This window comes from Anopheles merus, chromosome 3R, assembly GCF_017562075.2.
Source record: "Anopheles merus strain MAF chromosome 3R, AmerM5.1, whole genome shotgun sequence".
NCBI classification, from domain to species: Eukaryota; Metazoa; Arthropoda; class Insecta; order Diptera; family Culicidae; genus Anopheles; species Anopheles merus.
In genome coordinates, this window is record NC_054084.1 from 44,207,214 (window position 1) to 44,219,544 (window position 12,331).

Consider the following 12,331-nt stretch of genomic DNA (forward strand, 5'->3'; position numbering starts at 1 on the left):
TTTTTCTACCACCAAGGGTCTGCGACTTCGGGAATCATCTTCTATAAGTCAACCCAGATCCTGGCATACACCGATGATAAAGACATCATTGGTCTGCGGCTCTCCTATGTAGCAGAAGCCTACCAAGGGATCGAACAGGCGGCAGAGAGCCTCGGATTGCAGATAAACGAGGCAAAGACCAAACTGATGGTGGGAACATCAGCGGGCCTACCAATAAATCATCAGAATCTACGTAGGCGTAATATACAGATAGGCGAACGCACTTTTGAAGTCGTCCCAGAATGCACCTATCTTGGGTCAAAGGTCAGCAACGACAACAGCATGGAAGCTGAGTTGCGCGCAAGGATGCTGGCTGCCAACCGGTCATTCTTCAGCCTGAAAAATCAGTTCGCCTCAAAGAACCTGTCGTGACGGACGAAGCTGGGACTAAATAGTACTTATATAGTACCGGTACTCACATGCGCCTCTGAGCCATGGACGATAGATGCTCAGAAGGATACTTGGCACCGTATGTGTGGAAGGACAATGGAGGAGCCGCTATAATGACGAGCTATATGAGATGTACGGCGACCTCACTGTCGTACAGCGTATCAAGCTCGCCAGGCTCCGGTGGGCTGGCCATGTTGTACGCATGGAAACGGACGACCCAGCCCGTAAAGTCTTTTTAGGCCGTCCACAAGGACATAGGAGGCGTGGTAGGCCTAAATTGACGTGGCAAGATGGCGTGTAGGCGTCCGCCATTAAGGCCGGGATAACGGACTAGAAGACGAAGGCGCGAGATCGTAAGCGGTTTCGGACACTCCTGAGGCAGGCCAAGACCGCAAAGCGGTTGTAGCGCCGGATAAGTAAGCAAGTAAGTGAGAATAAAAGAAAAATATAGAATTTTAAAAGTATTCATACATTAAGTATTTTCATATAAAACGAGATTTAAACGTTCTCATTGCCAAAAGTAACGTCGAAATGGCCCTCAAAAACGTTATTTACGAAGCAATACGGCCAGCGAATTGAAAATTTTGGAGACCTGATATAGATTGTAGTATTTCGAATAATGATTTCGATAGTGATGATCGATAAACTAATTAACACAACATTATCATTATCATCACACACACACACTATTAATAATAGCTGAACCATGAGTACAATCCGTCTTTTTGCGCTGAATTTATAAATTGAGACATAGTATTTATTTGTTTTAAAACTTTTTGATAGTATTTTTATTTTTCGCAGATTCTTTGACTTAAAGGAATTTCCAATTTTTCTTGGTTTAGTTGTTTCATTGTTTTATAGAGCCAGCAAATAATAAAACTGGATTTGGAAAACTAAACATCTTACTCTCCATACCAAACTAAAGCATTACATGGCATAAATCTCCTTTTGTGATTTTACATAAAAATTATATTTACGCTATGTATGATTTTGTTGTGGATTTGTATATAAGTAAGATTTTTATGAATCGTCACGCGTGTATTTAATTTCGTGTATTAAGAAATATATACAAAACACAGAAAAAGTTACCTTGATAATATTGTTAACTGTTATAGTATCTGGAGTAAGTGCATACAAGGATGAGTATAATTAACATAATGTTTCTTAATACAATGATATCTAAGTCCTAAAAAAAAACACCATGTCCATGGAATGGAGAACTTTGGAACAACGCGGCCAAAGCCAACAAGTTTTTGGTCAGCGCCAATAAATGGAAACATCATAATCGTACGAGATTAAACCATCGAAACTTTTATCGATGTTGTTTTTCTCGAAACGACGCTAAAGTCGTATTTCTATCTCTATTCTATGTTTTGCACCATCGCCACATTCATACGCCCATTTTCTTTTCTTCAGTCACGAAAGGCAAACCATTCGACAAAAGCAAAGGAGCAAAGTCGAAAACGACCGTATGTTGGAGTCAGCTCATCTGCCCCTCGTCGTTCCATGAGTCAATTGTTTCGGTAAAGCGATTTCCTTCCCACCCGCAAGACGTCTATTGTTTCGCAAGAAGCAGCTTCGTTTTATCGGTCTACTTAACCAGGTTCTTTATAGGGTGATCTCAATGGCTAGCGGTAGTAGGGTCAAGTAGGATGACGAAACCAGACAAGAAGGAACGATTTTCTTTTGTGGCGATCTGTTTGCCACTCTGTCTCTATTTGGATGGAATGTTGAAGTTGTTTGTATGTACTTCTATATGCTCCCTAGCCTTTCAACTATACAGCAACAAAAAATCCTGCGAAATAGAACTTAAATTAGTTCACACAGAAATTATATTTTGACAATTTATTTGGATATAATATTATATTTATGGACTAACACGATAATAAATGATAAAACTGCTTTTTATTGTTTAAGCTTCGTTTAACTAATCCTTGTTTTGCATGTAAAAGTATTATTCTGGCTATATCTAAAAATTATGATGAAAAAAATACATTTTTAGAAAACGTGTATTTAATCATTAAGTCTAATTATTTTTCTTTTAGATACTAATTTCAAATGTTTTTTTTCTAATAGTCCGTTTATTTACGCTCTTTATGCATGTTTAATAATAAGTTCTGGTGAAAGATATGTGCAAACGATACACGGATGCCCTTATGCTACCCTATACGTTTGTTGTTTACCCACTTTCCTTCAGTAGTCATACACGTTGATGTAAAAGTGTAATTCCAATATGTTTGTGCTAGTCAATGCTTCAACTATCTTCAGCTCCACCTTCCACAGTCCTGGACGTCCTTGTTGTGGCCAAGCATTCGAGTCAAATACTACGTCCTTTACAACAAGCGCTCTTGCCCCGATGGGACATTCATTGCCTAGGGGTAAGTTTTCTATAACGTCTTCCAAGTAATCACGATACTCGTTTATCATGTAGCTATTAAAGTCACATATGCCAAGTATTGGTAGCTTGTACGGCGTTCTGATAAACTGATTGTTTCCCAAGGAACTATGATAAATTTCTGTAAAAAGCTAAAAATACGATAGTTGTTGTTTAAAATTTCAATGCGAATGTATTAGCTGTCTCTAAATTTTCACTCCGGGTAGTTAAACTTACCAAATAATTATTTCCAATATCCTTAAGTAACGTTAAATTGCCACGCAAACCATGTTGATTTCGATTTATTTTAGCCACCCGAATGTTGCTGACAGCCATGGATGAATTTTGCACATTTTCCACCCTATGATATTGAACTTCCATTTTACAATCAGCAAGTACGAGAAGAAACCAAAGAAACACTGTTAGCCAAATTGGTAGGTATTCCATTGTAGCTAAACCAAATGTATAGCGTATTGCTTTGTGTCAGATTAATGCTTATTTGCAAATATATCTATTTATTATTGTGCTGTCGTTTATATAGAATAAGGTGAGTCAAATTGAATGCTGCAATTAAATAATTATCACTAATGATATAATAATCCCACTAATGATTGGTCTTAAAATAATCCCGCCGTATTATAATGCTTGTTGATTATTATCATTGGACTGACACACAAAACATGTTCAGTTCAAAGCAAGTACAGTTCAAATGTTGGCTTAGATTAGTTAATATCACGTGTATTAGAGGTTGTTCCTAACCGGAACTAGTAACTGATCGTTTGGATAGGTGGATAGGCTTAACTATTCATTAAATGGTGGAATTATTTTAAAATAAATAGGTATGTATAATCTAGTGTTCGTCACGATTGCATTCCAAATTGTAATAGGTACTTACAAAAATCAATTAATTTTTTTATTAGTAATTTATTTATTTATCTATATATTTCTTAATTCGTCTTAATTAATTTATTAATTTATCTATTTTTTCTACTTATTTAGAGAAAGGTAGGTAAAGGCGGACACTGCGGGTATGATGGACACTTCTCGTAACTACGTGTAAAAGATAATTATACAATAATTCTACATTGCAGCATAATAGAAATAACAATAATAATAATAATAATAATAATGATAATAATAATTATAATATTAATTATAATAAAAATAATAATAATGATAATAATAATTATAATAATAATAATTATTATTATTATTATTATTATTATTATTATTATTATTATTATATTATCATAATAATAATAATAATAATAATAATAGTTATAAAAATAATAATAATAATAACAAAAACAATAATCATGTGGTTCCTGAATCACCAAAACAAACTTCCGGTGCAAACTCATTGACATTTATAAAACTGGTGAATGAGATCCAAAGAACCTAATCCCCTTTGGCATTTGAATTGCCCGGGGTAGGTGAAACTTTCTCAGCATATTGCTTCAGATCTTCTTCTTCTTTTTGGCACAACAACCGCTGCCGGTAAAGGCCTGTCTTGCCTGTACCCACTAGTGAATTGGGCTTGGCTTTCAGTGACTTATTGTTACCATAGCAGGATAGTCAGTCCTACGTATGGGGGTACGGTCTATTCGGGACTTACACCCATGACGTGCATGTTGTTACGTCGTACGAGTTGACGGCTGTACCGCCAGACCGGCCCACAACAAAATTGGGATAGTAATAATAAGAATAATAATGAAAAGTAATAATAATAAATATAATTACAGTTATTATAATAAGTCTAATTTTGCCTTGGTAAAAAAAATTACCTTACCTTTTTACAAGTCCATAAAACATGCTTGGGTCGTAAACTTTTGTAATTTCCTTAAGGGAAATTCTACACCGTTGTTCTTTAAGCTAGAGAAACGTCCGCTGTCAGTGCCTGATATTTCAAAAATGCCTTAGATTCTGTATTTTACGATATGTTGGCGCATACAACTCCGAAAATTAATTCCTATTCACTGTTATTTAATATTTATGTGCGTACTAGGACGTGAAAAACAATGAGATATGTAAAAATACTATAAACCTCTTCAATTTCCAACGGTTTCTACTGGTGATAAGCGTTGCGTTCCGAATCTGCCAGGTGCGATCCGTTCCAACAAGCTAGCATCCGGACCGCGATCCTTATTTTTAACCCAACCAGGTTCAAACTGAACCTGTTTCTCCCATCGTTCTTTGCGATCCGACCTGAACCGACTGCTATCAACGTTCTTATCGATCCGATGTGAAGCGGCTACTCTCAGCGTTCTCTGCAGTCTGTGGGAACTATTCCAATGATCCACACGTTATACAAAAAACTCGTTATGCGGGAGGCTCTTTTTCATACAATTTGTATGCATGTGAAATAATTGGTTTCAGGTCAAGAAAAGTGCAGTTATATAGGGTTTATATGCATCACGACCATACGGAATACTCCCCAATTTATTAAATCAAATTTATCGGGCAGTATATCAAAATAACTAAATGTTTACATTTCACTAATTTGAGGAATGTAGATCTAACTGTAATATGCTATAATATGCTGTAAAATGATAGTCAGTCCTACGTATGGGGGCACGGTCCATTTGGGGCTTGAACCCATTACGGGCATGTTGTTAAGTGGTACGAGTTGACGACTTTACCACGAGATCGGCCAACGCACCAAAACCAGATGATCTAAAAGCACTTCTTGATAACTCTCTTCTTCTTGAACCTCTGAAAGGAGTAGACAAGCTAATAAAATATGGAATGTCAGGTGGATTAAAATCACTTTTCAATAATTTATGCATACAAATTATATGAGCTTTAGTTCTCCTGTTTTGTAATGTTGCGAAGCCAAATAATAAACAACGAACATTACAGAAAGAACAAAAAAATTGTTTTGACCGTAGAAGACGATTTTCGATTTTTTTTTTCTTGGTAAGTAATCTACACGCGGGCACCACTTTACACTGCCAAACTCCAGGATGGGACAGACTAATGAACACTACAATGATTTTAAATAGAAATGATCTTTACAATCTGCCGAGACACGTAACAGTGTGGCTTTAATAGTATAATTGGAAGCATCGTAATTTATAATAATAAAATTTACAACAACTGATCTCTACAAATAGTCTTCAAGAGTAGATCGTGGTTTTCTTAGACGATGCGATCGAAATGGTTGCTTAGACGATGCGCTAATAATCGATCGAAATGGTAAACGACTGAGAAAGATCTGCGACCCTTGACCAAATGTTTGTCTATTCTCTCTCCCTGTCTATATCTAGCTCTTCATTCCATAAACTCTCTATCTCTCTAGGCCACTCCCTCTCTCAGCCATCTCTCAGGTTTGTAATGCTTTTGTTGTGTGTTTTACAATATCACCAGACAGGCCGCATCAGAAATGCAATAGTGCAAAGGCAAAACCTCAAAGATACTATTTTTACTCGGGCCATTGGATGTTTTTGCTTATTCGAAAACCGATTAACCTTTGGCAGTGGGAAATTTAAAAATATCTCACCACCCACATAGTGCCACATGTGTCGGGTGCCAAAAACAAAGGGGGTACGGTGTACCACGGAGTAGCCAGTGGGAATGGAAGAAAAATGTATCGATTTTCCATTGCTGAACGTAAACAATACATGCTGAGGAGCTGAGTGTGTAGGAGACGGAAAATGTTCATAATCTTCAAAATAACGAAGCGAATTTTAAGAAGCGGTTTCTTGTGAGAAAAACCAACACAAAAATATCCTTCTACTACCACCACAAAGATACCGCACCCTCTGACTCTTTCGAAACACTTGCGGAATCGGGCAAAGTTTTGCACATAAGGTGTTTGAGCCATGATCGTGAGCGAATCGCAACCCCCTCCAAACAATCGAGAGCTGTGATCTTTGCATTCGTTTTTTTATGTGTGTGATGTTTTAAGTTTTGTTTGACCGTTCTGCTCCTTGTCACGAACCCTGACGGCCCAGGACTCAGGTGGGAAGACGATAGCGGGGAAACATTGAACACAAATTGTTTGGCATATGTTCTGTTTATTTTTAACCGTCATCATCATTTGCCCAGTGGCATTCCCATCAAACGGCGCTGCGGAACAGCGTCATAAGCGTCATGGTAGACAGAATAAGTTATTAGTACCCATCAAACGCTATTTACATTGGTTATTCTCAGTTTCTTGCTTGCTTGGCTAGATAGTAAACCAGCACCACTCGTTTTACTCACTAAGCATTCGCACATACACCGTAGAACCTTTGCACTGCGGTAGTATTCTGCAAAACAAATTACCTTTGATCGCTTCGTTGCAATCGCGGGCACAACTTTTTCACGGGTTCATATGTATCGTTTTTGCTTTCGGTGTGTTGTTTTGAATAACAGATGAACAGAACAGTTGAAAAAACAAGTAAAACCCATAGGCTGTGCGCAAGGTACTTGTTTGCACGTGCATTGGTACTTCTAACAGGGGAACAGGAATTGCGAAGAACAGAACCGAAAGGGAAGCTTAGATTCCTCGTGTCTTAGAGGAATGTAAACATAAGACAAGTGGCATACATGAGGAATCTTTGTGGGCGAAAATAAATATGCCTATCAGTGGTCGTGCATTCTTTTTTTTCTCTAGCAGGTTTGCTTCAATCGATCTGTTTACAAAATATTTCACGATGAAAGCATTAATTTTTTCAGTCTCATTTCACACACACACTTTACATGTTGTTGAGTTATTGACGTATGGGAATCGTTTACTTCGTGTTTCGCGTGATAATTACATGTTATTTCGTAACACAAATTATCGTGCTTTTCGAAATCCTACAGTACAAATCGTGCTTCAGGGGAGTGTCATCTAATAACTTGCATTAACACGAGATGAATATTGGTGGTTTTTACCATACTAACCACCTATTTTATATGGAGTTTTATACTTGGAGGCTGAAATCATGTCTACTCTTCACACCAAACTAGATTTTCAACTTAGATCTCTCAGATTTTCTACTTAGATTCTGTTAGTCTGAAATATACGTAAACAAACGCGGGCGCGATCAGCTTAGCACATGAAGGATTGTTTTTTTTTTCTGAAGGATAAATATTATGTCCAAAAAGGTTAAGAATTATTTGGATCAACTTTTTTATGCTTAATAAAAACACTGTAGCTAATTTCAAACAGAAAAAATAAAACAAAATTATGTTTAAATGCATAATTGTTTGTACATAATTGATGAAATCGATTAGGGCGGACTCTAATCGTCAAATAGATACAACCCGGATGATGTATTCTGTTCCACTGACAGGCTGAACATTTCATCTTTCTGGCATAAAATATAGAAGGACCCATTATTCGAACAAAAATTATCAGGTTCACTCCCTACACTCTCTTTCTCTTTCGTTGAAATGCTTACAAAAGAGCACGTTGTCGTTATATCGCCTGGTTAACAATTATTCTTCAGGATGTTCGGTCTTCGACAGGTTCTGCTTGACCTGATTGAACTCGCTGTGCTCCCCTGCACCTCGTACCCAACTGGGGATCGCTGTCGAACATTTTCTTGATGGAGCATGAGACTGGCATCCTCATAACATGCCGCAGCCATGGTATTCTGCCAGCCTTCACTACCAGGATGCTTGGTTCGCCGTACAGCTCATCAAGCTCGTAGTTTATCCTCCTCCTCCACGCTCCATACTCGAACACACCGCCAAAGATGATTCGGAGGATGCATCGCTCAAACAGACCCAGAGCTTTTACATCTTCTACCAGGATGGTCCAAAACTCGTGCATGGATGTCTTCTATGTTCTACCTTTAAGATTTCTTCTACTAGGATCACTTACATACCGTGCAACCAGGCTTGTTAACATGCCCATCTTAAGTTCAAATCTCCTTTGCATAGTATCCTATCGTAGCCATTACATACAGCTTCTGGCTTTTGCTGTTTCGCATACAACTAGTCTTGGAAACAATAATGATTTTCTGTATTGTTTGATAGCCAACATCCTAAAAGTAAAGCTGTTCGAAGTAGTATACTTGATATTCTGATAAAGATCAATCTATTTTACATTTCAACATTTTGTACTAAGCATACGTTGCAAAATCTTATGAAATGTTCGATTTAATCGATTCGATAGAAGTTCACCATTATTATATATATTCCTATATTCCTGGAAAATGCTCCAAAAATATAAGAAGAGGTTAGTGTCCTCGTTCTGGAGAACACGATCTTCAAACAGAAAAGCTATGCTTTCATCTCTTGTTTATCTCAATATTTTAAAGTTTTTACACTTTATCGGGAATCGATGGTGTCACTCGTCAGTATCTTTAGTATTTTTCCATAGTATTTAATTTTATTAATTGACTGGATTGAAAGGATAACAAATATTCAAATATGTGTTTAAAAGTTTTGATAATTTAATTTATCGTTGTTGGCACTCAATCGTTTTGCATGTCAGTTTTAAAGTTTAATTCCGTAATTACAAAAAAAATCTGTAGAATAAACAACGAATTGAAAATAATACCGAATCAAAGAAGCCTATTGCTACTATGCCCCCAAATTTGGGTCCATAGCATATTGATGTAGTTTTTGCCACTTCGAAAATAAGCTTAAACCAGTGTCACTGGGATGCGTGGAAGTTTTACATGTTATATTTTTAAAGATATGATATATTTCTATACAATTTGTCTGAAGAAAGCAAGGCGATTGGATGCGTATTTTTACTAATATAACAAAAAATACAAAAATGCTTCACGTGGGGCAAAATGGGCAGATGCTTTTGACATACGGCGCTTGGTGAGGCTATGGTGTTGTATTTGTCGCCTCAATAATGATAACAACGTATCAATATACATACACGCCTGTCCTAAAACAACAACTGACAATGCAAGGAGGGTCGTAGAATGTTGTACATTTATATCCTATTTATTACAGTTTCATATACAAAGCTGACAATCCTATTACAGATTGTAACGTAACCCAAGTACAATCTACTAGCACAACAAGGAAATGTCCCAAATAGCCACTACAAAACCGTATGTGACAAAAAAAAATACACAGAAAATGGGAAGACACTCTTTTACAGGCTGTCATTTCAGGGGGCACGACAAAAACTTAACTTGACTCTGATGTCCCCGGAATTTCTCGGAAGGACAGCAGTTGTAACTCGCAACATGTTATCTACAACATGCTAGACTAGATCTACCGTGTTTGATTCCTTCGTTTGTGATTTAATATGCCATTGACCATGAACGTAATCAATGTTTCTTAGGATCAAGGAACTGAGGGAAACTCTCACATGGTACCAGCGGAATAGTGCTTTGGAAAAAATAAAGCTTTTAAGTTTGAGCAAAAAGTGTCAACAGACGAATGGTGATATAATGTAAATACCTTTCCTTTTCACACGTTTTTTCATCTATTCTTTTCTGTAAGATACGCTTCAAATGTCAAATGTTATAAACCGTTTGATTACCAATTAAAACTGGCTGAACAGAAAATTATTCCTCTTCATATATTTTTTTGTATTCGACGAGGTCGATTGTGGAAAAGATCAATTTGCTGAACGTTAAAATAGCATGAAATCTAAAAATTTCCACAAACAAAACATATAATATGGCTACACATATTTTAATACAAATCTGTATAAGTTATTAATAAATGTTCAAATATTACACAGTATATTTTTCAAACTAATACAGCCTGTTTGGACGTTCCTCTAGAATTAAAGAAATGTTTTAAACTGTGACATTTCTAAAGTAAAAATAGAAATAATTAACACTCAGATACCAACCCCGAATGTCCATATTATAGTGAACGTATGAACATTTTTAGGATGTTTTAAAAATGGACTTATGGCTGAAGCTGATGACACTTACCTTATTTCCTGATGTGGATTAATTACTATAAAAAACTGACTCACCGTGGTGCTTTCGTGGTAAAAAGAAAGATAAGTTAAGCTTTTTAAACCTGACTTAAATCGTAGTTCTTAATATCACAACCTTCCAAACCTTCCACAGCACGTGCTAAATCGTTTAAAGTTAAGCTAAATGTGCTTCATAAATTTGAAGTAGAGCTTCTTGTTTTCTTTTTCGAATCACTCTCACCACACTTGTTTTGCTCATTGACATATACGGTTGGCCCCATTTACGCCCCCCCCCCCCACCCCCCCCCCCCCCCAAACAAAATCATTGAGAGGGGCAGATTGTTTACATACTCAAAACGAACAAAATGAGCCGTCAAGCGGCAGAGAGTGACAGAACTGACGATAGCAGTGGTAGAATGTTAGCATGCCACATTTTCTGTAACAAACTCTACTACAATACAATTGAATCGTGGATTCCATTTTCATTGAATTTTCTTAGATATTCAATCATTCAAGCATCCGGCAATCAAATTTGCATCAAATAGCGCATAGCCATTTGGCTCCCTTCTTGATCACCGTTGGCGTTTCCGTGTGAACCTGTGGTCTTCCTGTTCTTGTTCTTGTGCTCAGTTTAAGCTGACAAAACTGGATGGATTGACAGAGCGAAAAACGACAATCTAGCCGATAGTCCGTTGTTTTCAACCGAACACGAATCGCTAGTGACGTTATTTGGCGGTCACTTTCGTGCCGTCGAAGTCAATGATGGTGTTGTTTTTTTAGTTCGACATCATTTCCCACTGTCGATCCCACAAATAAAGTGCTAAGACTTCTCGATGCAGTTGTTTGGGTTTTGTTATACTTTCACCAGTCCTGTCAACGGTTTTGCTTGTTTGCGTTTCGAAAGTCAATTCCTGGTAGCATCTTAAAATGGAACCATTTTACCACCACTATGGCATACATCACGGTACATGTACAGCTTTGTGATATAATTCACGTATTCGACACTTTTCGCCAAACTCGCGTCATGCCGCCGGCTTGTGTGGAAACCTACAGATCAACATCTGCGCTGGGCTGTGATTCTATTTCGTACAGTTAGCTGTTATTTCTCTTATTCACGTTGGCACCGCTTACTGACAGGACAGGTCTTGGATAGGACGGGCAAATCAGCAGGCACGGACTGCTTTGCCGAAATGTGACGTTCGAAAATCAATTACCTATTCCCGCAAAGTCTCCTCAGTAGACCGCAACAGCAGGCTTAAACAATAATTTGTTGAATATTTGCGTCCAGCATTTTAAAGGCAAACAACGGGCGGCAAATTTTTCACAAAAGCATACTCATTGAAAATCAATACCGTGGAAGACCGGTGGACCGGGTAATTGAAATGGATGTGTCTGCTGATCTTTCACATACCATTCGATAAAGGGCGATCAAGAGAGCTTTAATACCAACTCATGGACAAGCAACGACAAATAACAAGCAAAATATTTTTGTATTCAATTCTTTCACTATCACATACTTTATTAATCGACTAGACAGCTGTCATTCATTTTGGCGCTGAACATGCTTACCGCAATATGTACAATCATTAGCATACCATCAATCATTCAAAAGAGTGACTCTACTTCATTAAAAACCTACTCCACATTATTACGCATTATTTCTAGACTTCTTTGTTTGTATTTTTTTCTTGAGTGTTACAGAGGTTGGCAAAAAT

General features: G+C 37.3%; 1 protein-coding gene across 1 annotated transcript; it reads right to left on the reverse strand.

Annotated features, from left to right (window-relative positions):
- Positions 1 to 2,538: 2,538 nt before the first annotated feature.
- Positions 2,539 to 10,751, reverse strand: LOC121597161. The gene is made up of 3 exons (XM_041922737.1): positions 10,674 to 10,751; positions 3,041 to 3,164; positions 2,539 to 2,955 (listed from the first exon to the last, which is right to left on the reverse strand). Exons 2-3 carry the CDS (start codon positions 3,137 to 3,139, stop codon positions 2,623 to 2,625), a joined length of 432 nt encoding a protein of 143 aa, XP_041778671.1. The 5' UTR covers positions 3,140 to 3,164; positions 10,674 to 10,751; the 3' UTR covers positions 2,539 to 2,622.
- Between the last annotated feature and the right edge of the window lie 1,580 nt (positions 10,752 to 12,331).

Excerpts from the sequence above, each read along its gene's own strand:
- LOC121597161 (XM_041922737.1), bottom strand. The coding sequence starts at position 3,139 with ATGGCTGTCAGCAACATTCGGGTGGCTAAAATAAATCGAAATCAACAT. Across the intron at positions 2,956-3,040 it reads ATATTGGAAATAATTATTTG|CTTTTTACAGAAATTTATCA; the intron begins GTAAGTTTAACT and ends TCGTATTTTTAG.